The sequence below is a fragment of the Monodelphis domestica genome, chromosome 5 (genome assembly GCF_027887165.1).
Source record: "Monodelphis domestica isolate mMonDom1 chromosome 5, mMonDom1.pri, whole genome shotgun sequence".
NCBI classification, from domain to species: Eukaryota; Metazoa; Chordata; class Mammalia; order Didelphimorphia; family Didelphidae; genus Monodelphis; species Monodelphis domestica.
In genome coordinates this window covers 3,298,528-3,325,231 of record NC_077231.1, presented here as the reverse complement: position 1 = coordinate 3,325,231, position 26,704 = coordinate 3,298,528, and the positions used below count along the sequence as shown (strand labels likewise).

The following is a 26,704-nucleotide window of genomic DNA, read 5'->3' as shown; positions in this document are numbered from 1 at the left end:
GACTAGAGAAGCACAATGGAGGACTTTTAGGATCCTCTGAAGACTGACTGGAGGCAGCTGGGTGGCATGGGGCACTGGGCCAGGAATCATGAAGACCTGAGTTCAAATATATCCTGTGTGACAACGCTGGACAAGTCACTTCAACTGTCGGCCTCAGTCTGCTCCACTGTAAAGTGGGTATAATAACATCAACCTCATTCGTGAGAGTCAAAGGAGATATTCCTAAAGGGCTTTGCTTCAATGGCAAAGTGCTCCATAATTGCTCCCTATTACTACTATTCTTCTCATCACCATCCTAAGGAAAATGGCCCTAATTATGAGAAGAGGCAGCCAAGGAAGATTTGGCTTCAAATCCCACCTCAGTTACTTGCTAGTTCCAAGGCTCAGACAAGCTTCCTGACCTTTTGGGCTCCCTGAGCTCTTGAGGTCTTTTCTTCATTCAGAGAGCTACTCCCAAGGTAATGGGCTGTCTAGAGGATGAGGTGAGGACAAGGCCTTCCCCCCCACCCCCGCTCCATTGTACTGGGGCCATCTTACTCTGAGGACTGATTCTAAGATTGACACCTCAGAAATGAGCAAACGCTACAAGTCAGCATGTGCTTGGTGGTTCAGAGGAGTATTACTAATGCAGTCAACTTCTGGGAGGCCAGTTGTTAAACATTTTACAAGGAAACCTCTGCCTCTTCATTGGAAGCCTTCAAACAAAGGCTAGAGAACCATGGAGTGTTCCGACATCACAGAAGGGATTCTTATTCAGGCATGGCTTGGCCTCTGGGCCTGGGAAGCCAGAGGCCGGGTTCTAAGAGGTTTCCATCCCTGTTGGTAAACAGAGAGCTCCTCATCAGCTGGCGAGTTCCCTGGCAGTGTTGGGAGATGGACAGCAGATCCTTCCCCAGTGGGTCCTGGAGATTACTGTGGACTCCAAAGCAACACCTGGAGGTAAAGGGAAAGACTTATCTGGGGAAGACCCTGTCCTGGGGACTTGGTGGGGACTTCTCTTTGCCTATCTCCTGGGTCCAAGTCTGTGGTTCTGGGTCCTTCTTGTTATCTGGATAAATACTCCTCTTTATAATTGTGTTCTTTCTGGCCAAGAGTGAAGAATAACAGTGACAACTGAGAGGCTGGAAAGAACTGTGTGTACTTTGAGTCAAAGACCTGAGTTCAAATCTCTCTTCTGTTAAGACCAGTGTGATCTTGAGCAAGCCAGGCAATTCCCCTCTGGGCCTCCCCCCTGGGCCTAGACTCCATCAATCAGTCAATCAACAAACATTCACACATGACTTTTTTTTACCAGGTACCATGCTAAGGAAGTCCTAGGAGTACAGCAAAAGAAAGCAAGCCCCTTTGACTCTTCAGGACAACACACAGAAGAGGATGCTGGCTATTCCATGCAAAAATCTGTACTGAGATATACAGTGTCCATGGAAGGTAGCTTTAAATTGGAGATGTAGGACTTTGGTTGATTCACTACCATGGGCCTCTATAAAATGAGGGAGTTAGTCTAGATGGCATAAGAAGCCCCTTCTGCCTCCAGCTCTAGGATCCTGTAAACATGGTCCCAGAACAGGTCAGACCAGCAGAAGCCCTAGTTCAGTGATGGTGAACCTTTTAGAGACCAAGTGCCCAAGCTGCAACCTCACTCCTATTGGGCAGCTGGGCAGAGGGGCCATGGATGAGAGAAATGTCCTCAAGCATGGTGGAGATAGGGAGGGGCAGAGGGGGGAGGGAGGGAGAGAGGAAAGCAGAGAAAGAAAAGCTGAAAAAAAGAAAAAGGGAAGAGAAAGAAAAAAATCACTAGCATTATTTGGGATGTACATTGCATATATTTTGTTGTATTTTGGGTGTTGGTGCTGTTCCGCCCTTCCCCTCCCAGAATGGAAGCTCCTTGAGGGCAAGTACTATATTCCCTTTTTTTTTCTTTTTGTCTCCTCTGGTTTTTCCAGTGTCTGTTCCAGTGCCTGGAACACAGGAAGGCTCTGTCTGAATAAAAGTCATTTAAAAAATCAGGAGTGGAGTCATTCCACTATACAAAGGAGCTCCCCAGAGAGCATGGGAGATGGAAAGGGGCTGGAGTTATGTGTAGTTTGTTCTGTTTTTTCAAGGTGTATCAACTCTAACAAAAGAGTAACAAAATTGCCTGGTCCCCTCTTCGGCCTCAGCCATACTAGAAGCACTTTCCTTTTACATCTGTCAGTATCTCTTGGCCATCAAAAGAAAGACGTGGTCAAGGAAATAAAAACCACTGATTGGCCACAGTTGGCCACCAGGCAGCTCTCTTGTCCCCCCCCCCCCCCCCCATCCCTGTCCATCACACCAAGGGAATCGGGCAGGTTTCCTGGTCAGTGATGGACCCCTCTGAAGTCAGAATTAGTGGGTGCTGCTGATCAGAATTCTGCCGGTTTTTCAAAGCCCCCTCCCCCTTACATCAGGGTTGTCATTGTAGAAGCTGGCACAAGAATTCTCCAACTCCTCAGAACCTTTCACACTCCTCAGTTCTTACAACAATGTCCAGCACTTTTTTCTCTTTTGCTGAACTCTGTTCTTTGGTCTCCTTGCTCTAGTTATGTAGCCCTGGAATGGCTGACGCAAAAAGCACATGCCCTGAGGCCTGGGGATGGGGTGGGGGTTGTAACTGGATTCTGAACATCGGACCACAGCTCCACCAACTACGTACTGGCATGCCTCCTCCCTCAGTTTCTCCCACAATCGCCATTTTGTCTTGCCATCTCTAGTGTGGATGATATAAGATGGAGGCTCAGGGTGCTTTTCATTCGCCATTCTCTTATCGATTGGGAGGCACTTTTCAATCCGGCTCCTCTCGCTTTTCCTGGCCACGCCTGGAACAGTGCGTTCCCCGGGTTGCCCGGTCTTCCCGGCTCCGGGTAACCCTTCTCAGCAGAAGATCTAGAACAGAGCTCATTCTCGTTTTAAGGAACACAAGAGGTTGAGCGTCAACCACCAGAGGGAACCCCAAGGTTTTGATTTTGTCCGTTAAGTCTCTCAATAAAGTTGTTGACAGTCGGCCGCTGTGAATGGTAGTTTTCTTGCCCGGACTTCAAGCGGGACCAATCGTCAGCGATCTCGCGGGAACGAGAGGGAATCTAAACAGGAATGGAGGAGAGTCGGCCTGTGGTCCGCACTTCCCTGTGGGTACTGTAGTCAGACAGGGTTGAGGCACCTAGGACGAAGTGCAGGAGCAGAACCACATTTCCCGACTAACCTTGCGCGTGAGCGGAAAAGACGGCCGGCGAAGAGGCCCTGAGCAAATCAGATCACAGGAAAGAAACTGCCGGCTTTCAAAAATTCTCTCTTGCCGCCATCGTCGTTCGCCGGCGCAGAGGCGCAGGTACCCTAGGAAGATCCCGGGGTTAGACCCTTGTGAGTGTGCGTTAGGGTGTGGGACTGGGTGTGCACGCGCATGAAGCGTGAATGGGAGTGAGGGAGTGAGGGAGCGAGGGCGGGGGGGGGGGGGCGGCCGTTGGTTCCCGGCCTATCGTGACGCGAGTTACGCCTCCGCCACCGCCGCCTCCGCCACCTCCGCCACCTCCTCCTCCTCCTCCTCCCTCGCGCTTCTCGCTCCCTCCCTCTCTTCCTCCCTCCCGCCCGCGCGCGAACCCTTTTCCCCCCCTTCCCTTCACCCTCTCACCCCCCCCCCTTTCCTGGGAGAAGCCGTGCGCGTGCGCCGGAGGGCTGCGAGCGCGAGCTCCGAGACCCGCTGCAGCCACCACCGCACGAGGCACCCATAGCCTGCGCGTCCGTAAGTCCGGCGGGAAGCTGAGAGGGTGAGGGCCCGGCCCTAGAGGTGGTTGGACTGTCGGAAGAGGGGGGTGCGGAGCCGAGGCTTTGGGTCCCCTCTTCCCTTCGCGGCTGGGGACTTCTGCACAGAACCCTGACCCGGGGAGACCGAGGCAGGGTCGGGGGCGCTGAGCGCCCCCTCCTCTCCAGACGTCAGTGGCGCCCCTGAGCCTCCTGCGGAGGAGCTTGCCCCTGGGCTGCCCGTGCTTTTCAGCGTCGGAGAACACTTTAGTCTGGAGCTCCTCTGATGCTAGCATCGGCCTGTTTACCAGAACCAGAGCCCCCTCCCCCGCTGCAGCACAGAGGACAGGGCTTGGCCATGATTGCTTGGTTGAGCCAGACCTGGCGGTGCGGTGATGCGGGGCCGGGGGAGCCGCTCTCCCCCCACAGCTGTGCTCAGTAAGCGCACAGGACACAGTCACTGCCTTCCAAGGGCTCCTAGTCTGTCGGGGGAGATTCCTCAAGGCCTGGCACCCGAGGGTGGGCAGGGGAAGCTCCGAGATGACTTTGGGCAGTGCCGGAGGGCGGCCCGAGCTTCCCCCTGAGCCTCATGTACTTGGCCCCACCGGGCAGGTGCCCTTCTCTGAGGGCCAGAGCACAGGCTGTGGTATAATCGGGTCCCTTGGGCCAGAGAGGCTGTCTAGTGTCCCGGCTGTGAGCAGGAGCTGAGCAGGACAAGGGGAGGGGGGAGGCCTTCTAGCCACATGCTTAGTGCCATCTTGGTACTTGAACCCAAATCCAGATTCCTCTACGACCACCAGCGAGTTTTCTTGGATTCCAGTGAGACATGTGACTGTTGCTGATTGGTTCAGTTGGGGGGCGGGCGGGAGGGAGGGAGGGTGCTTGTAGTTGTTGGGGTGTTCTCCTTTGGAATCCAACATTCTCCTAACTTGAACCTGCCCTCCCCTTCCCTGGGGTTAGGCATGTCCTTTCAAAAACTCCAGCATCCTGTTTGTGGCTCCTGGAAAAGGGGGGACCCCAAGACAGTCGCTGGGCTGTGCCTCAACCTTCTTTGCCGGATCTGGGCCCTAGCCCTGGAGAACTGGTTCTTTCCGGCTGCTCTGTCCTGGGGGGGCTGGGGGGGGCTTTGTTCCATGAGTGGGGCCAGCCTATTGTGATGTTGGCTTTTGTGATGTAGGGTCTGCCTGTTGCTTCCTGCTGTCCCCCGCTTCCTGCCTTTAGCCCTCCATGGGGATGGCCGCCTGCAGTCTCTAGGTGACACCTCCTTTTCTCCCTTGCCACCACCAGGCAAGCCAACAAAGGCATTGGGTTTCCCCCTTGGATGGATGGCATTAACCATTTAGCCCTGTTTGGGGGAAGGGAGTAGGAGAGCTGGCCCGGAACAGTCAGTCATTGGTCCTGTGTACCCTCTCTTCTCCTGGATCTTCACTCCCCACTGACAGCAGCCTCCACTGTGTCATAAAGCTCTGGCTGGGAAATGAAGGAAATCCTGTGGTTCTGTCCGTTTGGGGCCCAGCCAGGAGAGTCAGGGGCAGCAGAGAGAAAAGGGCAGAGCCCAGGAGGTAGCAGTGAGAGAGTGGCATCTCTTCTGCCCACCCTGTGCCTGCCTGGTGACTCAGGCCGGATGTGATGCCACTTTGCCTAGAGTTCAGCCTATGGAGAAAACTGTAATTTGAGCAGTCAGATCAGTTCTCACCGAGAGTAGGCGTTGGACGCTCACATCTGGAAGTGATGATGCCGACGGCTCACCCCAGCAGACAGACCATCCTTTGGCCTGAGCTGACCTGCACATGGGGACCGGTTGGGGATCCCACCTCAGCTCCTTGCTACTTTATGACCTTGGGCAAGTGACTTCACCTTTGGGGCCTCCAATCTGTTCAGTGAAAGGAGGGGGTTGGACTAGATGGTCTCCAAGGTCCCCTCCCAGTGCTGCCTTCTCCATCCTGTGAAGCCCATCTGAAACACTCTTCCAGGAAGCCTTCCCGATGTTCCCGGTCAATCTCCACCATCCTTTTCCAGTCTTACACAGTACTTAGAAGTGGCACAACTCTGCCCGTATCGTGATCGTATCTCTTAGAGCCATCCAGGTTGGCGTCTTACCCCTTTTTTGCTGGCAGGAACCAGCAAAAGCTTCAGCTTTGGTGTTTCTCCCCAGGCCTGAGCTCTACACAGTAGGTGCTCCTCAAGTGTGTGTTGCATTAGGGCAGCGCGTGTCTGTCCTATTGACCACCCCGCAGCCTCTCTCTGCTTTGGGAAAAAGAAAGTCAGGGCCTTGGTGTTGAAGCCACGAAATCTGGCATTAAAGCGGACTGCGAGTGACCTTGGGCAAGCAGGGGCAGTTTCTCTCACAGCCTTTTCCCCGTTCAGTCAGTGGGACTAGTGATGGCCGGCTTACCTCACTGAGGTACTGCTGGGAGGGCATTTTGTGCAGTGGGACATACGGTCCCCGTGGGGTGGCTCATAGTGATTGGTGCCTCTCTCCGCAGCCTGGGGAGGAAGCTCCACAAAGCAGCAGCAACCATGGCATCTGAGGATATCGCCAAGCTCGCCGAAAGCCTGGCCAGAACCCAAGTGGGCGGAGGACAGCTCAGCTTCAAAGGCAAAAGTCTCAAACTCAACACAGCAGAAGATGGTGAGGCCCTCCCTCGCAGTCTAGATGGGGTCTTGGGAGAAGAGCTCAGAATTAGGTGGAGCCTCCTGGGGTCCTGTCCAACCGTAGACCTTTCTTACTGTGTGACCCTGGGCAAGTCACTTAATCCTAATTGTCTAGCCCTTGCCACTCTTCTGTCTTAGCGGGGCAGTGAGGTGCCTCAGTGAATAGAAAGCAAGGCTTGGAGGTGGGAAGTCCTGGGTTCAAATGTGGCCTCGGACACTGACTAGTTAGGCCACCTTGGACAAGTCCCTTAACCCCCACTGCCGAGCCCTTACTGCCTTGGAACCAATACTTAGTACTGATCAGACTTCTTTCAAAGAATTCTTTTCAAAAAAGAATTATGGGGTAGCCTAGAACTCTGGCTTCCTTGGGTTCTCCATCCCTCCTAGCATAGGGAGACTATGCAGAGAGGAACTAGGAAGCAGACCTTGTCTAGAATTAGCTTCTGTGGGCTCCAGGACGCACCCACTGAAGGTCGGTCCCTCCCTCTCCCCGTTTTGGGGGCCTCTTTCCCTGCAGCAGGGCCTGCCCCAAGCTGCATGGTGCTTAGCCCTGGGAAGCAGCCTTTCTGGCCCAGCACCGCTCCAGCAGGCTGTGTTCCCCCTCCTCCCTACCACGCCTATTTGCCAGGAGAGCAGGTTTGGGCTTGCCCACAAGTCCTGCCTGGGTGACTTGGCAACGTGTCTTTGAGAACTTGGGGCAGAGGACGTGACCGGCCTCCCCCCGTGGGAATAGCAGCATCCCGGCATTCCTGCTCTCCTCGCCCTTCTCTAGTGTGTCCGGGGCAATGAATTACCCCGGCCTGGAGGGTGGTCACTATTGGCCCAGGGAGGCAGCCAAGAACCTGTGCCAAGGCCACTTCCACGTGTTTTACTTGTTTGTTCAGCCCAGAGCCTGTGTTGAAATCCCGACTCCGACCCTAAGTGCCTGTCGACAGGCCCTCTGAAAAGGTGCTGTGTAGGACCACTCCAGTGAGCGGGGGAGGGCCTTCCAGATCCCCGAGCCATGGGTTTGGAGCTGGACGTCTCCTTAGTGAATCCCTTCATCCTCCCTTCCAGGCCCAAGTCCTCAGCTCTTGCCATTAGCTCATTTGTGCCAAAGGGTCACCAGTCCTCCCAGGGGCCTGGATGAAGGTCTCAGGGTCCTCCTTTCTCCTAGGGGGCCTCCGAGAGGTTATGGACTTGTTGACAGTCATACGGATTACATCTGTGGCAGGGCAGGATTCCCACCCAGGCCTTTAGACGTCCCGTCCGTGTTCCTTTCAATAAGACCTGGGCCCTAGAAAGCCACAGTCACACATTTGCAGGCCCCCTGCCAGTGTAGCCAGCCTCTGAGTTTGAATGGAACCTCAGCCCTGGCAACAGGGGAGAAGGCCTTTGGGAGCTGCTGGGAGGGGTACGAGCTGAGAAGGCTGAATGGTGGAGGCGGCTTTGGGGTCGATTCTTCCACAGGAGACCAGAGACCTAGGCTGGAGTCACCTAGCGGAGACTCGGCCAGCATCTCAGGGCCCCGGAGTCCCTGGAGTGATACAGTCTCGAGAGGTGCCAGTTTCCCTCGGGAGGGACTGTGTGCCCCAGGAATCCCCACAGCCCTGGAGCAGAGCTCCGGGCCATCCTTGTCCAAAGGCCGCGAGGCAGGGGGCCCTTTGGCCTGGGATCTGAGTGTACCCTCTCTTTGGGACCTCGGACAAGTCACGGAGCTGCTCGGTGGCAGCTTGGCTTTACTGGCCCGTGCAGTCCCGGAGCCCTGCATCTCTGGGCCCTTAGGATCCTCTCAGGACTGATAAAATGCAGCTGCTTCTCCCCAGGTGCACCCGGGAGCGGGAAGCTCGTACCCCCAAGGCAACGTGAAGAGACGAGTAGTTTCTGGGTCATAAAGGCCGTGACGTAGGCAGGCAGATCTGGGTCTCTGGTCACAGGCACAGCTCAGACTGACGGAAAGGACCAGGAAAGGGCACCTGCTTGTCTTGGCCCTGGCTTGGGGGGCCAGCGCCTGGGGTTCTGCTTGATGGGCAGCAGCTCTGGTCTCCAGACTAGAGAGACGGGGCAACTGGTAGCACCCCAAGTATCAGGGGCCAGTCTGGATTCTGGGACTGGGAAGATCACAGAGCAAGGCATGGAATGGTTTCCTGATCTGTAAAATGGGTTCACTGCTATCCTTCAGATTCATGGGGGAGAAGCACGGTGAAATAGTGGGGAAGGCCATGGGCAGTGATCAGCCGTCAGAACCCAGAAGGTAGGGAGGGCTCCCTCTTTGGTTTCGAGTCTTAGCGAGTGCTTTCCAAATGGTGTTGATGGGAGAGGAGCAGGGCCCTCGGGTCCGGTGTAAAGGGTTGGACTCGATGGCCCATCCGCGAGGAAGGGTGGACATTTTGTCCTGAGGCTGGTCAGCTTGGACCTCCCATGACGTGAATAATCACCCAGACAGTCCTATCTCCGTCCCACCCTGGCGGAGGCTGCTGTAGCCTGGAACAAAAGCTCTGGGGAGCCGAGCTCAGTCCTCAGGGCCAAACCCCATTTGTTCTCGGGCGTTTTGGTGAGGCGGACGGGTCCTGGAGGAGAAGGTCTCTCAAACGTTAGCCCACTTGCCCTTCACTGGGTCTTCTAACAGTGGGGCTTCTTCTGAATCCCTGTAGCTCAGGAGGTGATAAAAGAGATCGAGGCGTTCGATGGCCTGGAGGCTCTGCGCTTTGAGGGCAACACAGTGGGCGTAGAGGCAGCCAAAGTCATTGCCAAGGCCCTGGAGAAGAAATCGGAGCTGAAGGTAAGTGTGCCAGAGCCCAGGGGGGCTCCTGGGCCTTGGCATCCCTCCCTTTGGGATCCCGGGTCTTTCCTTGAGAACAAGGGCTTTCCTGATGGCCCACACATGCTCTTGCACTCATTCCTTTACTGCTACTCCTTTGGCAGCTTCCTTGTCCTGAGCCGGGAGCAAATGCCGAGTCTAGGCCATGGAGGGCAAGAGCTGAAACGGGGCTACTCTCCCCTGCCTCCCAGGGGGGTCAAGGAGGGACCCGTGTGCAGGCCCCTCTGCCCCCGGGAAGGCTCAGCTAGAGCCTTTAAAGGAAGCCAGCCAGCAGTGCCCAGGTGTACCCAGGAGAGGTCAGTGCCAGGAAAGTGTCGGCGCCTGTCTTGTTCCCTTCTGCCTGGCACTGTCTGTTCTTTGGGAAGTGCCTCTGCAAAATGACATGATGTAGTTGTCTCCCTGGGGTGGCCTGTGCCGTCGGGGTTCTCGGTCTGAAAAAAGGAGAGGCACGACCGGTGAAGGGATAGCTTTCCCCCTCTGACCTGGCCCCAGCCGGCTGGGGAGAACAAGGGCACGCTGGGGAATGGGACAGCCCCCAGGCCTTCATGGGGACACACCGGGGCCGGCCTGCCCCCGCCACCGTCTGTTGTGCTTTCCAGGGAAGAAATGTTCAGAGCAAATGATCTGGACCTGGAAAGGACCTCAGGAGCTCATCACGCTCCCTGTGTTGTAGAGCAGGAAGAGAAGGGGTTTGGCCAGGCGCCCAGGGAACGAGCGGAGCCTGGGGGGAGGCCAGCTGGAAGGTGGGTGGGCTTAGGAATGAAGAAGACCTCGGGGCACTCTGAACCAAAGGGGCGGGGGCACCTTTCGTGTCCCCGGGGCTCCCTAAAGCCCCGATTCCGAGATCAGAAATGGAAGAAAAGGTGTGGCCTGTTGGGGGCGTTCCCTGCAGCAGTGAAATCACAGGCGAGCGGTTCCCTTTCCTGGGAATGAGTGAGTGAGCAATGAAGGGGTAAAGAGCTTGGACCAGTCACTTCCCCTGCGCTGGCTCCATGCCAAGATGAGGGGGTGACAGGCCTGTCCTCGGGAAGCCTAGAGAAGAGGAGAGGGTGGGGGACAGAACCTTTGGCAGTAGCTGACCCACAGCACAATGGCCCGGGTGGGGAGCAGAGTGACTGGGTGCACCGGCCCCCAACTCTGATTCAGGTGTACCAAAGTGGACGAAAAGAGGGACTGACCGTTGGAGCTGGAGCGGGCCCCTTGCCACAACGCTGACATGGCAGTGGTCCTCCCGCGGCCCAGGCCCTTGTAGAGGCTCATTAGGGATCTAGTGCTCTATTGGGAGTGGGGGGGATGGAGGCCAATTGTTACCTTGTCGCACCTCCTAAGCCTTTTCATGCCTTCGCTCGGGGTCCCCACCCCTCACTCCATCGTGTCTGCCTTTCTGGGTAGTGTTGTCCAGAACCTGCACACGGAGTGTACAGAGGAGACGGGCACCTGGTTTGGATGCCAGGAGCAGCCTTGAGGCAGGCCGCTCCTCACATCCCAGGGCTCCCGAGCCAGGAGCCCGTGTGCCGCTCGGGCCCTCTGCCACGGACCATGCCCCTCTCTGGGCTGCTCCTGGGGCCTGGGGGCAGAGGCTAGGCTGTAGGACGGGAGAAGGCAAGGGAGGGAGGTGGCCGGGGCCGGGGCGCTGCGGTCGGGCCAGACTCCAGGGACTTGGGTAGGTTTTCGTCGGGTTGGGAAGCGGAAGTTAGATCTAGGATCAAAGCTCTCCACCTCGGTTAGGGGGAAAGGCGCCAAAACCCCGCTTCTCCCCTCTTTTATTTTCCCTCTGACTCCTCCCACGAAGGAAGTGGGGGTGTCAGAGGGGATGGAGTCTCCCAGGGCCCCTTCAAAATGCGCACGTACCAGGGCCTGATGAAGTGCTCTGAGCTCCCTCCAGCTCTCACTTTGCCGCCTTTGTGTCCCGAGGAGGGGTTTGCAGAGAGGGAGCTCGAGGCTCTCAGTCATCCGAACAGACTTGCCCATTTTCCTCTCCCTCCTTCCCTAGCGATGCCACTGGAGCGACATGTTCACTGGGAGGCTGAGGTCGGAGATCCCTCCTGCCCTGGTGAGTGAAGAAGCCAACAGCATGACTGCCAGCGCCTTCCGAAGCCATTCCTTCCCAGGGAGCTTTGGGTGGGGGTGCACAAGCGGGGGCTCCCTGGTCCCAGCTTGGGCTGGAGCGGTGGGGAGCAACCAGGCCTGAGGGTTGGCAGAGATGCCGGAGCTAGGCCTGGCCTTGGAATGGTGAGTCTGAAAGGGACAAAGGGGATGTTATCTCAAAACTCCTTTCAGAGGCAAAGAGGGAACCCAGATCCTTCTCCCGGGGCTTCGTCCGAGGGTGGGCAGAAGGGAAGGAAGTTGGGCCTGGGCTGTAAGATGAGGACTAAGGAAAGGGCCAGGCCAAGTGGGGGGGTGCTTGTGATGGGAATGACCTTAGCTGGCCAGGGGGGAGCCCCTTGAAAGCAGTGGGAAAGCCAGGAGCAAATACACAGTTACAGAATGGAAGAGCACTTGGGACGTCTGGCCCAGATGCTCTGTTCTGGGCAAAGAGGCTTCTTTTTTTTTTTTTAAACCCTCACCTTCCGTCTTGGAATCAATGTTATTGGCTCCAAGGCAGAAGAGTGGTCAGGGCTAGGCAACGGGGGTCAAGTGACTTGCCCAGGGTCACCCAGCTGGGAAGTGTCTGAGGCCAGATTGGAACCCAGGACCTCCCATCTCTAGACCTGGTTCTCCATCCACTGAGCCACCCAGCTGCCCCCTGCAAAGAGGCTTCTGTAAGAGACTTTGATTTAAAGGATCTGAGGTGGGGCAGCTAGATGGCTCAGTGGCTGGAGAGTGAGACCTAGAGACAGAGGTCCTAGGTTCAAATGTGAGCTCAGACATTGCCTAGCTGTATACACAGTACATGGTATTGATTCTAAGACCAGAATGTAAGGGTTTTGAAAAAGTTAAAATAAAATAAAGGACCAGAGGCTGAAGTGCTGCTGGGAGCTGCCTGGCAGGCTTTTTTTTCTATTTTGTTTTTTTCTTTGTAAAGAGCATACGTTTTCTCTCCTCTCCATCTCTCCCTACAACCGAATGACAAAAAGAGACAAAAACCCTCCTCACAAATACAGGGATCCCAAGAATCCTCCTGAAGTTTGGAGCTTTCTTTTGAACTCTTAAATTGGAATAGCTTAAAGGCGTCCTTACTAGACAGTGTGTCCCGTACTGTGGGTCTCCTGATCAGCTCTGGGGAAGGGAGTGGGGAGCAGGCTCGGTCTCTGCCCTGATGAAGGTCTTCAGGTCTTTTCAAGTCATTTTGTCGTCCTAGTTACTGGAGAAATTGTTCTTTTGGTTTGTCACCGCGTCATCCAAAAGCATGCTTCATTACGTTGTTACACCAGAACTCGGTCAGCCACTCCCCTGTTGACAGGCACTCCTTCAGCTTCTGCTGCTTTGATAGAACAAAAAGGCTGGCTATCGGGGCTTTTGTCTCTGTGGGTCCTTTTCCTCCTCTCTTTGGCTCGCAGGCCCAATCACGGCATTTCTGCCTCAGAGTCAGGGCTTTTGAAGGCAGAGTTCCAGACCACTTTCTAGCATGCACGTACATCCTAGTGTGCCCTTCATCCCTGCTTGGGCATTCTCCTTTTCTCACCTCCACCCACCTAATGGAAGTGAGGTGGGTCCTCAGAGAAGCTTGCAGTGCCTCTCCCTGGGAATGGGCCTCTTTGAGCCCATGGCCAATGGTGTCCTTCACTGCCCTCACTCGGCGTCATCGCTGGCCTTCTCTTTTGCTAATGCTTCGGATACTGCCTACTGAGCCTGAATCCACTTTCCCCACAAGCCTTCCTCTTTCCTAGGATGCCCGGGTTTACTTGTATCCATGAGTACTCCCTTTTTGTTTCCTTCTAGAGCTCACCCCATTGGTGATTTCTTCCCTTCCATCTTCAGAATGGCCCTTTCTGCCAGCTCTTGCCCGCTGCTTCCTGTGAGGATGCTCAGGTCCCGCCCACCCTTCTAAAACTTTCACTTGGACCTCCCATCCCTTCCTGCTCTCCTTCAAAGTCCTGGGGAGAATCCTGTAGTCTCCCTGCCTCTCCTTCCTCACCAAGCGCTCACTTCTCGGCTCTTTGAAGATTGGCTCCAGGCTTGGCTGAACCACTTCAGTTATAACATATTTTCATCCTGGTTTTGCTCTCTTCTTTTATACCTTTCTGTATTCATCTTATTACCGTGGCCATAAGTTCTTCATGATATTTTCATGATGATAATACATTTGGCACGTAGATTATACAGTACTGATACCAGTTGGTTCTCTCGGGCTCCTTTCAGTATCGGCTGTAGTTTTCTTGTTTACATTGATTTTTTAATGTTCTTTTTTTGCTTTTATGGGTAGCAGTGAAGGCAACTTCTGCTTTTTGGGATTTGCTTGATGAAGAGGAAATTGTTTTCTTCTGTGTACATCTTTGTTTCTTACAATGAGTTTCTCGTAAGTAGCAGATGGGGCTTTGTCTTCATAGCCACATTCTATCACTCTTTTTCTTTTATTGGATTACTTAACACATTCATATTTAAATTTAAGTTTCCTCCATTTGTCTCAAACAGTAGGGTTTTTTCCAAGATATGATCTGCCCCCCTTTCTCGATAAACATAATACTATTTCTCTCTTAGTTGTTTTAGTTTAAGGTTTCTTAAGGTGATCCTATTCCTGCTAGTTCTTTTTCTTAAAAAAAATTAGTTTTTAATATTTTTTTACATTTTGAGTTCCAAATTCACAAGACAAGCAATATGATACTTATTCTTCATGTGAAATCATGCAAAACACATTTCACTATTAGCCGCGTTGCAAAGACAGGGTAAGAAAAATAAGGTGAAAAACAAAAGCTCTATTTAGAATGCATCAGTTTTCTGGAGATGGACAGAGAGCATTTTTCATCATGATTCTGAATTGTCTTGCATCATTGTATCAATCAGAGTAGCCACGGTTTTGTCACTGGATCACCATTACAGTGTTGCTCTTGCTGGATACAGTGTTCTCGTAGAAGTCTTCCCACAGGTTCCCAGAGTTGCCCCATTCCCTTTGGAGTTTTGTTTCTTCGTTTTGTTTCTCTTCTGCTTTGCTTCTGTTGTTATTTAATTCTTCCTTCCTCTCCTCCCTCTTCATTCTTTTTTGAGCATTTCTCTCCTCACTTTGTCATCCCATCTTCCCTTTCTGTGGACTTTATACAACCTCATTCTTTGGTTCCTAGCCCTTAGAGCACTCTGTTCTACAGAACGTCATGGTTAAGCCCAGATTTGTAGGTAGGGCCCCTTAGGGCTGAATCCTGAGCTCCATGGCTTTTATGAACATACTTCCATTTCCCTCTTGCATTTTCTGGTGAGTGCAGAGTAGTCTGGCTGGCTGCTTGCAGAATATGTCATTTCTCACCAACCTTGTTAAATTGAACCGCTGTGTGTTTGGGCTTTTTTCTGGAATCAGTCTGGTTCCTTTCAATTCGTTAGCGCTTTGGTTTTGGGGGTCCAGAAGTTCTGGGTGATCTTATGTACCTATCATTTCTTATGTTGGGGTGTTTAGGTTTTTTTCCATTTGTTGTGTTCTCCTTCGAGTTCTCTCTGCTTCTCTCTGTCTTCAAGCTCCAGGTTTTGCTTGCATGAGGGGCATGTCTTCTTAGACTATGACTGCTTTCTACTTCTCTCCCTGCTGTCCTGAAGGCACTTCTGGGTATTTGCATCCCTCTTGTTTCTTTGCTGAGACTTGCTGCTGCAGTTTGAAATACTCTCTTCTGTCGATTACTTCTCTCCCAGGTCTCATTTCTCCTTTAAACTACTCAGGAACAGTTTGTTGTGGTTCCATGTTCAAAGCATCTACAGGATCCTCTGCCTCATCAGCTGCTGAATCTTTCATGGAAGCCTGTGAATGTTTTCCCTGTTGATTTCTGTGCTTATAAGATTTGAGGGTTTTTTTCCTTCCTGACATCTGTGGTGATTTCTATCCCCACTCCCACCCCCATTTGCCCTGATTGCTCACTTTCTGATTCTCTTCCCCCTGATGGGGGTTTCCTTGAGGCTTGGATCTCCACCTGTCTCAGCCTCCTCCTGTAACACTGTCATTCCTGGTTCACCAACCTAGGCCTCCTCTCCAAGTGACTTTAGATCCCATTGGACAGTGGACTCTTTACTTCAGACTTTGCCCCACATATGTGTTCTGTCCCATTCCCACTATTCCTTAGTTCTCTGACCCAGCACGGTGCCAAGCACTGTCAGGCATTTTTGAAGCCTTTGGAGGGGTCAGGAGAGCTTTATTTCAAGCCCAGATGTATGTTGAGCCCTTCGCCCATACCCCTAGCTTCCCCACTCTCCTCCAGAGCTGGGCTACAACACGCCTGGCTTGACCCTTGCAGTGTGGAGTTTGGCTCTGAACGGAACTGGAAAGACGGAGGCCAGGGGTGTCCTCTGGGCTGGGGTCAGCTTGTGCAGTGGCTCCTTCCCCCTTACTGCCAGGAATGTGGTAGGAGGGGGCTGAGCAAACAGAATTAACTAGGAGTTCATGAACTTTGGATTCTTGGGTCTCGACCATGAAGACTGAAATTGCTTTGTCTTCTGGTACGTGCTCTCGGTTTTTGGCACATTGGGGAGGTGCTAGAAATTTGAGGAAATGCCTACTTCTCCTCTTGTTGATCATATGACCTCGGACCTCCCTATTCCATGACATTCCCACAACAGTTTGCTTCCCCTTTCCCCAGTCAGCAGGCATCCACAAAGAATGCTGCTCTAAAGAATTTGGTGTCTCTGCGGCTATTTTTTCATCAACCTCCTTGGGATCTGGACCAAGGAGCTGCTTTTGCTTTCCAGTTTGGTTAGAACAATTCATAGCTGCATCCACAATGCTTTGGTGGAGCCTTTGCTGGTTGACTCAGGGTGGTTTTTGCCTTTTTCTTATTATGCGTGATTTGGAGCGAGCGGTTTTCGTTGTCCTGTCAATACAGTGGTGCCTTGACACACGAGTTCAATTTGTTCCCTGGCGAAGTTCGTAACCAATTGGTTTGCAGTTAATCTGTCCTGGCCTCCCGAAACCACGCGAACTTCCTGTTTTATATGCTTTTAAGTTACGAACATATACTTTTAAAATATAACAAATAGATACTAAGAAAGAAGGCAAAGAAATTAACTTGTTTCTGAAGTGTTATGCACCTTCAGGGTCAGGCGAAGATGCTGGCAGAGAAGGCTTTCGTTTCGTGCCCTGGCACTTATTCTCCACACACATAACGCTGCATTCAAATGCAAAATCGACCTTCCGCACTATTTATGATATGTGCCTTTATTGCCAAACCTACTTCATTATCATCATTTTCTTCATTGAATTTTGGCTGCTTTGCCCCACTTTCCTTGATTTTGCTTAGAGGCTGTTTCAACAAAAACCTTTCCATGGAAGTTTGTTTCTTCCTCCCTTTCAGAAAGTTGAGATAATGTGAGAACCAAGTGTCCTTCCACGGCTCCAAAGCACGACCCGCTGCAACTTCTTCTGGGTGTCTTTTCAATAAACTTTAATTTTTCCCGAATTCCTTCCACATTTCCTTAATCTTGCTTGTACTGATTACCTCATCCACCTCTGGCTCCTCCCCCCTAATTTCCTTCAAAACCTCCTTTGCTGCTGCTGCAACTCCTTCAATTCCTCCATCTTCAGGACCCACGGTTAAAAGTTAAGAAATTTGCCCCAGACACCGATAACAAAAGGCAGAAATAAGGAAAAAAGCAAAAGCAATTCAGTACAGATGCTTGCACGGCCAGATAAATTCTGAACGAAACAAGACAGCCTCGGGAACCTTGTGAAACTGAACGTTCAGCAGGCTGTTTGGTGGAGGGTGAGGGTGGCGGAAGCTCATGATTCAAATATCCGCTTGTCCTGGTCGTGACGGCTCGTGTGTCAGAGCGCCGCCGGCCTTTGGGAACCTGGGGACTCTGGCAGCCCCTATTGCCCTCCCGACATTCAAGATCCTTTCAGCTCTGTCATCCCAGCTTTGTATTCTAGACAGACTCTCTGGCTCCCACAATGACAATGCGCTCATCCTACCTCTACGTGCTAGAATCCTTATTTTCCCTCCAAGTCCAGCTCTGGGAACTCCTCTGCTTTCCCCGCCCCCTAGTCTTAAGCACTGGGATGTCAAGACGGTGGAAATCTAGCTTGACTGGGAACCATCTTTCCTCCCTCCCTCTTTCTCATTCCTCAGATTAATTCTCTCGTGTATTCACTCGACAACCCTTTATGGGGTCACTCCCCTGTAGGAGAGCCTTACCTGAGCGGCTTTGGGAGATGTTGCCTTGGGGGCTCCTAGGGTCTAGTAGGTCAGAGGCAAATGGCCACACGGTGAGCCCGGGTGACTGAACGCCTAGCAGCTAAGCTAGGATGTGGATGAATCGGTAACCCTGAGAATCGGCCTCTCCAAGGGGATGAGAGACGTGGTCAGAGGTGGCCCCCATTCTGCCACAGGCAGACAGACCTGCTCTGCCCACTTGTGCGAACAGTGAAAGAAAGGGGAGGAGAAGGTGGGGGCCCCTTTAACCACTCCGTGGGCCCTTCCCTTGTGTGTTCCCCAGATCTCCCTGGGGGAGGGCCTCATCACAGCCGGAGCCCAGTTGGTGGAGCTGGACCTGAGCGACAATGCCTTTGGACCCGATGGTGTGCGGGGCTTTGAGGCCCTACTGAAGAGCTCAGCTTGTTTCACCTTGCAAGAGCTCAAACTCAACAATTGTGGCCTGGGTATCGGTGGCGGCAAGGTAGGTCATTTCCCGCGCAGCCTGGACCCAGACTTGGTTCTGTTTGCCATCTGTCTCCACGTGGATTAGGAGTACAGGCCTGGATTCTCCCCTCTGGGCTTTGCTGAGGGAGGATTTCATGCCTGGGAGAGTCCTTCCCAAGTCTTTGGGCCGAGGGCCCCTGTTAACAGGTCCCTGGACCATCAGTGCTTGGTGGGACAGGCTGGAAGCCCCAAAGGGTGGAGAGCTGGCTAGTGGGGCTAACGGAGGCCGCTTCTGGGTCTTCCACCCCAATCTAAGGCCAGTTCACTACGCCAAGCCCTCCAACTCTGTCAAGGATCTCGGGCTGTCTGCTGTGGCGCCTGTGCTGGGCACACAGTGTAAGGGGCAAGTCTAGAGCCTTTTCCTTGGCTACTCCTAAACTCCATTTGGGACAGAGAAGGAATGTCCACGGACGTGCTAAGCCTGGAATGTGGCAGGGCCCTGCCCTCAAGGGGCCCAGAGTCTGAAGGGGGCAGGAGTTGCAGTGGACTGAAGAAATGGAGGGGCTCTAAAAACAAGGATTTGTGAAGCCACGCACGGAGGCAAAGTAACCGGAGACCAAGACTTGCGCTCAGCAGCCATGGGTTTCTCACATTAGTAGACAGTTTGTAGGGAGCTGGGGAAACAGGAAACGGGGATCAAGACACCTGGTTTGTTACTGGTGCGGGGGATCCAGCGACCCTAAGGTGGGGGGTCGGACAGCTTGTGCGAACTTGTGCCCAACTTGGCAAAGTGCCGTCCCTGGTGGTCCTTTTTCATGCAACATGTCAATAACTGGGTGCACATAGAGTAGATGGAAGGCGGTCTGGTGGAAGAAGGCACCAGCAGCTGGGGGAACCTGGGAAGGCCCTCTGCCAAGACGGTATTTGGGCTGAGTCTTTAAGAAAGCCCAAGAAGCTGGGACGGGGGTAAGAGAGAGGAGACCGCCAGAGCAAAGGCCTGGAGATGGAAGGTGTAGCGCTGGGTGAGAGGACTAGCAGGCCACTCCTCACCAGTAGGGGCAGAGTGTATGGAGGGAGGAGAGCATGAGGAGCCGGGGGGAGGGGAGGTCCTTCGAGGATTCTGGATTTGCTCTTGGAGGTAACAGTCTTGAGCTTATCAGGGAAAGGCATGTCCCGGACAGGACTGAAGGACTTGAGGCATGGAAGCTAATTAGAGGCTGCCTTGCTGTACACACGCGGAAGCTGAGGTCACTCTTTTCTTGGCACCGGGTACAGATAGGGAGATAGACACCAATGGTCAGGTCGGAGGCAGGCCTGTCTCTTCCTCAGGGGCCCCCTCTCCCAGGCTAGAAGAGATGGGCCCAGAACTCCTATTTCTTCTTCTAGATCTTGGCAGCAGCTTTGATGGAATGCCACCGGAAATCCAGTGCCACGGGTAAGCCACTGGCCCTAAAGGTATTTGTGGCTGGCAGAAACCGTCTGGAGAATGATGGCGCCACTGCTTTGGCAGAAGCATTTGGGGTGAGTGAAGGGCAGATGGATGTGTAAGAGAGACTCGGGTGGGTAGGGGCCACCCAAGGTCCAGGCCCAGTAAGTCACGTGAGATCCACGGGGATGCAGGGATAATTGAAGCTCTCGAAGCAGGGTCTCACTGTGGGGTACATCCCCCAGAGAGAAGCGGGGTAGGCCCGGAGCCACCCACCACTGCCTTTTGGTAGCTCTGGTCCTGTTTTCCTGATGAGGTGTGGGAGGGGAGGGGAGAACTGTCCCAGGGCTTGGAGGATGGCAGCCTGATGACAGTCTGTAAAAAGAAGGGGTTGGGCATTAGTCAAACATTCATGGGGCCACCTACCTTGAGCCAGGCACCAGGGGTACAAAGAGGCCACAAGGATGGGAATTAGAGCCAAGAGACAGTGCCAGAAGCCCTGGCACCACTGCTTGATCACAGCTGCCCACAGCAAAGGCTCCAAGATGATGGGCATGGGGCGGGGCTCTGGGCCTCGGGGTGAGGGATGCCCCTAAGGCCCTCCAGCTCCAGACCAGGCCAGCCCAGGGCTCCTGGCCGAGTCTTCGGTTGTTTGCATTGGGCACCCCACATGGGCAGCTCTAACAAGATGTTCCTGCACTCAGGTTCAGGATTTCAGATCTCCACATAAATGGGGGTTTCCCTAGCCCGGACTCTGTTCCTGCACTCCGCAACCCTGCCTGTCATTTTGTCTTCCTCTCATGCAGACCATTGGGACCCTGGAGGAAATCCACATGCCGCAGAACGGGATCAACCACCCAGGAGTCACGGCACTTGCCCAGGCCTTTGCTGTCAACTCCCTGCTGAGAGTCATCAACCTGAATGACAACACTTTCACTGAGAAGGGGGCAGTAGCCATGGCCAAGGTGAGCCTGGTGTGCTGCCTGGGCCTTGGGGACCCTCTCTGAGCCCTCTCTCCCATAGGGATAGGTGGGGGTCGGCTCGGATTCCAGTGATGCAGATGGGCTCATTGGCACTTGACCCATGCTAGGCACCGGGGGGCATAGAACGGGATGCCTCGGGGACGTCATCGTCCATCATAATTAAATATGTGAGAGTTTCAGATCAAAGGACTGGATGAGGCCTGAGGGTGAGGTCCAGTTAGCCTTGATAGATCCTGACAGAGGAGGAAACTGAGGCCCAGAGGCTGCCCAGCTTGTCCCAGGGCACGGGGGTGGCGGGGCAGGACTTGGCCGAGGCTCCTGCCTTCAAGAGCTGGGTGTAAGAAGGATGCCAGTGAATGCCCTTTGCTTCCCTTTGTCCTGTCTGGCCTGCAGACCCTGAAGGCCCTGAGGCAGGTGGAGGTGATCAACTTTGGGGACTGCCTGGTGCGTTCCCGAGGGGCGCTGGCCATCGCTGAGGCAGTGAAGGAGGGGCTGCACAGACTGAAGGTGAGTCCTCCCTCGGTCAGGCCTGCCGCCCGGGAGCATCCGTGGTCGGATTTTCAGGGGTCTGCCCAACTCCCTCCCTCCCCTCAGTGGGAATCAGAGCGAGGTGACTGCTGGTCCAGTTGGGGGAAGCTGCCTTGGCCTGATGGGAAGCATGGATCTCGAGGTGCCGTCCAGCCTTCAGCGCCCTCCCCTGTACCCCCCAGGAGCTGAATTTATCCTTCTGCGAAATCAAACGGGATGCCGCGCTGGCGATTGGGGAGGCCGTGGAGGACAAGTCGGACCTGGAGAAGTTGGATCTCAATGGTACGTACGGGTCATCTGCTCAGTGGCCCGCGGCCCAGAACATCAGTCCGGCTCCTTAATCCCGCGGGACCTGTGCTGCTCTGGCCATGCGTCCAGGGTGGTTTGGTTCCCCGAGGCCTTACCATGGAACCTGCTTTCCCCACTCTGTGGTAGGAAATGCCTTGGGAGAAGAGGGCTGCGAGCAGCTCCAGGAGATCCTGGAAGGCTTCAACATGGTCCACACACTGGTCTCGCTCAGGTAGGGAGAGACAGGGCCTGAGGAGCCACCAGGGTGGGTGAAGGGCAGGCCAGGGTTCATGTGCCATCATTCTGCAGTGATGACGAAGGGGATGATGAGGAGGAGGAGGAGGAGGAAGAGGAGGAGGAGGAGGAGGAGGAGGAGGAAGAAGAGGAGGAACTTCAGAGAGGCCAAGGAGAAGAAGTAACCACGCCCTCCAAGAAGATCCTGGATACCCATGTGGGGGTAAAGTCCAGGATTCAGGGGAGGAGGAGAAGGGGCCTGGGGCCTGGGGGGGGCAGCAGGCCCAGGTGGCACAGACGGCTGAAGTCAGGGCTTTTCCTTGGGCCTTTCAGGCCGCCTGCAGCAAGCTTGGAAGGGCCTGTGGGGCCAAGGCCTGCCAGCTGGGTCTCCCTAGTCTCACCAGCATAGGAGAAAAAGAAGATGTAGGGTCAGCTGGGAGATGGGACACTTGGAGCAGCTAGAGAAAGGAGAAACACGTCCTTTGGACACTGTGCTGAGGGCAGGGGGTGTGCAGCAGCCTAGCGTCCTCAGGGGCCTAGCAGGTGGAGGCGGGCAAAGGCTCTTCAGGTGCTTTATTCTGGGCCTCAGGGAGAACCGGGAGGGAGAGTCCTTGTCTGAGGCCAGACCGAGGTCCTGCACCACCCACAGCTGGCGCTCGTGACTTGTTTCTAGGAGCCTCCTTCTGTGCTGTGTTCTCCGTCTGACGTCTCCACATTCCTTGCCTTCCCGTCTCCGGAAAAGCTGCTGCGTCTTGGACCCAAGAGTTCCTTGTTGATAGCCCAGCAGGTAATGGAGGAGCTCCGGTGGGGGAAGAGTGGGGAATGCCCTGGGCCCCGGGAACTGACAGAAGAGCTCAGAGGAGGGACACGGTCGAACCATCGTCGGGACCAGTTTTCATTTAACCAAGCCGCTGTCCCAGTGAAGGCGCTCGCCCTCCCCCCGTGGGCTCGGTGGTCCTGGCTTTGCTGTTCCACAGATCGAGGGTGGCCTTAACTCTGGGTGCTGCCCAGCCCCGTGTCTGTGAGGCGTCTTCCTGGGGAGGGGGCCTGCCTTCCCCCACAGGCGTCCCCTGTTCTGCAGGGCACGTCCAGAGCAGCCTGGTCCTTGGGGAAAGCCTCCGTTTCCTCTTCTGTAAAACAAAGCAGAGTGGCCTCCGCGGTCCCTACGGCCCCTCGCAGCGCTTGTTGCTGTCCTGCCCTCCGGGTGCCAGAGTGCTTCGGGCTTGGAGGTTTCACCCAGGGGGCTGGTTCTCACAGCACGCTGGGGCCCAGGTGGTGCATCGACAGGCCCCTCCGACCATGAGATGCTTGTCCGGGTGACCCCAATGGAAGCACACGGCACCTGTGAGGACGGGCCGCAGACAAACGTCCGGGAGTTCAGCCAGTTTGCTGGCTTCAAAGTCGCTCACGTGCAAGTTCCTCCTAAGGCTGAGCGCCGGAAGGAACGAGAGAGAGAGAGAAGGGCAGACGGGGCCAGTGAGAGCCCAGGCCCAGGCCACTCCTGCCACGGGGGTCTGTAGCGTCCCTTAGAAGCCAGGGGCCAGGGAGGGGGCAGGACTTCCTCCTCCGGGCTTTGCCTAGAGCCCCGCCTGGCCCTCTTGCCTTTTAGACAGATACTTCTGACCCTGAAAAGGTGGTTTCAGCTTTCCTGAAAGTCACCTCCGTGTTCAAGGATGATCTGGCGGTGAAAACGGCTGTTCAGGATGCGGTGGGTGAGTGTGCTTCCAGCCCGGTGCAGGCGCTGTCTCGTAGCGGGCGGACTCGCGGTGGTTAGCGGCGGCCAGCTGGCCCGGCCTGGCTCAGGCCACACTCCTGGGCATAGAGCAGCTCCCGTCTAAAACCCTGTCATGTGGAGGGAGTGCACTGGTTCTTGCACCCATTCTCTAGATGAGGAAGTTGGGGCCTGGGCCTTGGCTGCCCTCCACTCCAACGGTCTTTTCCACGATTCCATTCTGGAAGTCTAGTCGGAGAATGAGGCAAACGACTAGACTGGTGTGGCCTGAGGACAGTGCTGGGCACCCGGAAGTTACTTAGGTCCACAGCTGGTCTTAAGAGGAGCCAGAGGCGGGGAGAGCGCGGCTTCTGGGCCTGGGAGGGCCTCTGTGAGTGGGGAAGAGCCAGGCCCTAGGGGACAGCCGATGTGGGCAGCAACCCTTGGACCTCGGGCGACCTGCCCGCCTCCGAACTGGCTCGGACTGCCGTGTGCAGAGACTTCTGTAGTTTGGATGCCACGTGGTTCCCGGGGGATCCGAATGGGGGCCGGGGCCCAGTAGGCAAGGCTTGCTTCGTCAGCAGGGAGCAGGATGGTTGAAGGCTCCCTGGATGCAGGGGGGTAAGGACTGGGACCCCGGAGCGTCTTCGCTGCCCCTTTCTTTTCCCAATGCCGCACCCCTCGACCGGGTGGCTCTTGGGCCCCCTGCTCTGCCTCTCCTCTGAGCTGCCCAAGCCTTGCTGGCCCAGGCCCCAGCATGCCGTGCTTCCGTCTCCTCCAGATGCCCTGATGAAGAAAGCTTTTGCTTCAGCCACCTTCAACTCCAATGCCTTCATCACTAGGCTCTTAATCCACATGGGACTGCTGAAGGTAAGGGGGGCCGGCGAGGCTCCGAGCCGCTTCTCGGCCCAGGCCGAGGAGACGGGCTCCCTCTCTGCTAGAGCCTCCAGCTGCTGCTCGGGAGCGGCGCGTGGCCCCCTCCCCTCCGCCAGGCTCGGGCGGCAGGACTTCCCCTCCCTCCCAGAGGGATCTGGGCCGTGGGAAGGTGGGGAAGGAGAGGCGCCCCGGGGTCGGAGGGGGCTCGTCAGGCCCTTCCCTCCTTAGGTGCGCCTTGGCGGCAGCCAGCGGCCTTCCTCGGGCGAAAGGCGGCGACCCAGGTGGTTTCAGGCGCCCTGATCTGTGTGGCCTTTCCTGCAGAGTGAGGACAAGATCAAGGCGGTCCCCAACCTCTACGGCCCCCTGATGGCTCTCAATCACATGGCCCAGCAGGAGTACTTCCCGAAGAGCCTGACACCCGTGCTCCTGGCCTTCGTGACCAAGTGAGTCCCTGCTGCCCTGGGGCCTCGGGGGGCTGGAGGTCGGGGCGATGCTGTGGCTCCTCCACTCGGGCCGGGGGGGGGGGCTGACCTTGGAGGTGCCCCCAGGGCGAGAGACTCCCCAGAACAGACAGCTCCTGCGACCGCAGCCCAGACTAGTCCCCGGGGCCTTGCCTGCTGGCGCTCTGGGGACGGAGGGCTTCCTGGGTGACAGCCTTCACGGGTGTTGGGTTGGCTTACAAAGCAGAGCCCTGAGGGTGCTGGTGAAGGTTGCCTGCCTAGGATGTTTGTCCCCATTTTACAGACGAGGAAAATGAGGTTTGGGGCGATGGGCAGCCCTCTTGTGTGCGCCCCTGCGGTCTCCTCCCTGCGCTTGGGCCCAAAGGGAGGGAGGGCTATTGTCAGGACAGCCCCCTCCCCCACAAGCGAGGCCCAAGGTCCCTGAGGAATCCTGTGAGGCCAGTGGGGAAGAGCCTTGAATGCCAAGCCAAGGAGCTTGGAGTTGGGCGTCCAGACAAAGAGCTCTTTCCCTGCGACCCCTGGACTTATTTGGCAGATGGCTTAATAGCTGCGTCCCAGTAGAATCTGTTTCCTTTGGGTCCTGGAGGAGGGGCCCATGAGGCCGGAGGTTAAGGAAGAGAGGAGGGACGAAGGGCTTGTGGGGGCCCTGACGGGAGGCTGCTGCTCCGGGGAGGGAAGAGCTGACCACATCTGACGGCCCCTGGAGCCTGGAGCCGAGGACAGGAGACCCGGGACGGCCTTGGGGACCCCTGGGTTGGAGGTGGGCCGGGTCGCGGGCGCTCCTGGGGCCCAGGGGACGACTGGGCAGCTGGGACTCCTCGGGTGCCGGGACCGGCTCGACCAGTTTTCCCGGGAGAGGTCGGGCCCTGTGCCCTGGCCGCAGGGATGGGGGCCAGTGCAGGCCGTGCACCCGGGAGAACCGGACCAGCATCCCTTCTGCTGTCGCCTCGGTTTGTACCTCAGACCCGCGCCGCGCCGTACTTCCGCTTCCTCATCTGTGAAGTGGGGCGACGAGAGCCTTCCTTGGCCCCTCGACCCGGGCGCCCGAGTCGGGTCTAGCCCTCCCTCCCTTCTTCCTCCCCGTGTCTCGCAGGCCCAATCGGGCCCTGGAGGCCTGCTCCTTTGCCCGCCACAACCTCCTGCAAACTCTCCACCACGTCTAGCCAACGCGAGGCCGGGCCTCTGCCGCCGTCCCCTCATGAACTTGATGAACCGAGAGCCCCTGCCCAGGCCCCAGAAGACGAGTGCGCGTGTCCGCCATCACTTCCCTTGAAGACCTTCCCCTGCCTTCTGCCCTGGGGAGCCCGGGGAGGCTCGCTTGGCGCTTGTCCTCCTCTCCTGCCCGCTGGCCCTGGGCCCCGGGGTCGCCGGCCGGCCGGCCGCAGGGGAGCCAGCCTCAGACTCTTGCTTCCACCCCGCTGGCCTGCTCGCTCACGGAATCGGACAGTGGCCCCTTCATTAAACTCTGTTCCCGCCCTCACACTGGCCTGCCTGGATCTCCCCTGGCCAGTGACGCCCCCTCGTGACTTGGCGGGGGTTGGGGCTCCCCGGCTTGCTAGGGGCCGACCTGGTGGGCGCGGGCCCCCCCAGGGCAGAAGCGCTAGGCAGCCCCCACGTGCCTAATCTGCGGGGCAGCTTGGTGAGGGGGCTCTCGGCCGGACCCTGGCCGGGCCCGCGGGGCTTGGCAGGATTCCTGACTGGTGCGCCGTCACTCCTGCACCCTACTTCAGGCCCGGGCCCAGCCCCCGTGGCCGGCCGGCCTGGCTCTCCCTGCTCTGGCCTCGGGCCCGGCCCGGGTCGCTGCTTCACCAACAGAAGAGGTGTTTGAGGAGAAGCGGGGGTCGGCGCGGCTTCTGCACCCTGACGAGCGCATCTGCTTGCGGAGGGACGCGCCGGCCGTCCTGGCTAGTGTCTCCCAGCTAGCAGCGGGGCTTGGGGGGGGGGCGCCCTCCCTGGGCTGCAAAGCAGAGGGCCTGGGGGCCTCGGACCGAGCCCTGCCTCCTGCCTCGGTGTCACGGGGCTAGCCCTGGGCTTCTTCGGCCTCCTCCACTGGGGCTGCTGAAGGGAGGAGCTCTGGGCTGGGCGGCCTTCAGGGGAGGGCTACAGGAGGTCCCCCTGGTGGGCAGCCCCGACCACAGCCTCCCCAGCGCGCCTGCTCTCCTCCTTGTCGGTGTCCTTCCTGGGCTGGGGCGAGGGGAGCGTACGGAATAAACTCATCTGTCACAGCCTGGCCTCCTCATCCCTTTGGCTGGGGAGGGAGGGAGGGAGGGCCCAACGA

At 56.1% G+C, this 26,704-nt stretch overlaps 2 protein-coding genes across 10 annotated transcripts; one reads left to right on the top strand and one right to left on the bottom strand.

Moving 5' to 3' along the window:
- Positions 1 to 1,800: 1,800 nt before the first annotated feature.
- On the bottom strand, positions 1,801 to 4,886 carry LOC103099367 (uncharacterized). 2 transcript variants are annotated; one of them, XR_008911941.1, is made up of 3 exons: positions 4,138 to 4,886; positions 3,221 to 3,351; positions 1,801 to 3,101 (listed from the first exon to the last, which is right to left on the bottom strand). XR_008911941.1 is itself a non-coding variant. In XM_056797422.1 (3 exons), the coding sequence occupies exons 1-3, from the start codon at positions 4,050 to 4,052 to the stop codon at positions 2,952 to 2,954; spliced, it is 687 nt and encodes a 228-aa protein (XP_056653400.1). In that variant the 5' UTR covers positions 4,053 to 4,131; the 3' UTR covers positions 1,801 to 2,951. The 2 variants fall into 2 exon arrangements, 1 of the variants encoding a protein (XP_056653400.1); XM_056797422.1 differs by lacking the exon at positions 4,138 to 4,886 and adding an exon at positions 3,647 to 4,131.
- RANGAP1 (Ran GTPase activating protein 1) lies at positions 3,215 to 26,651 on the top strand. Of its 8 annotated transcripts, none has more exons than XM_007502575.3 (16): positions 3,215 to 3,346; positions 6,243 to 6,388; positions 9,045 to 9,172; positions 11,205 to 11,264; positions 17,777 to 17,956; positions 19,306 to 19,440; positions 20,152 to 20,310; positions 20,722 to 20,835; positions 21,039 to 21,138; positions 21,292 to 21,376; positions 21,454 to 21,601; positions 22,052 to 22,165; positions 22,988 to 23,090; positions 23,871 to 23,959; positions 24,287 to 24,408; positions 25,520 to 26,651. In XM_007502575.3, exons 2-16 carry the CDS (start codon positions 6,277 to 6,279, stop codon positions 25,587 to 25,589), a joined length of 1,719 nt encoding a protein of 572 aa, XP_007502637.1. In that variant the 5' UTR covers positions 3,215 to 3,346; positions 6,243 to 6,276; the 3' UTR covers positions 25,590 to 26,651. The 8 variants fall into 8 exon arrangements, with proteins under 8 accessions (XP_007502637.1, XP_007502634.1, XP_007502636.1 ...); XM_007502572.3 differs by having other exon boundaries at positions 3,249 to 3,378; XM_007502574.3 differs by having other exon boundaries at positions 3,284 to 3,384.
- The last annotated feature ends 53 nt before the right edge of the window (positions 26,652 to 26,704 follow it).

What these genes read in the sequence shown, in the direction of transcription:
- LOC103099367 (XM_056797422.1), bottom strand. Translation starts at nt 4,052, where the DNA reads ATGCTAGCATCAGAGGAGCTCCAGACTAAAGTGTTCTCCGACGCTGAA. An exon ending in CTCCCAGGAAAGGGGGGGGG is followed by an intron (nt 3,352 to 3,646) that starts GTGAGAGGGTGA and finishes GGATCTTCCTAG; the next exon opens with GGTACCTGCGCCTCTGCGCC. An exon ending in CTTTTCCGCTCACGCGCAAG is followed by an intron (nt 3,102 to 3,220) that starts GTTAGTCGGGAA and finishes ATTCCTGTTTAG; the next exon opens with ATTCCCTCTCGTTCCCGCGA.
- RANGAP1 (XM_056797419.1), top strand. Translation starts at nt 5,488, where the DNA reads ATGATGCCGACGGCTCACCCCAGCAGACAGACCATCCTTTGGCCTGAG. An exon ending in AGAAGAAATCGGAGCTGAAG is followed by an intron (nt 9,173 to 11,204) that starts GTAAGTGTGCCA and finishes CTCCTTCCCTAG; the next exon opens with CGATGCCACTGGAGCGACAT. An exon ending in TCCACATGGGACTGCTGAAG is followed by an intron (nt 23,960 to 24,286) that starts GTAAGGGGGGCC and finishes CCTTTCCTGCAG; the next exon opens with AGTGAGGACAAGATCAAGGC.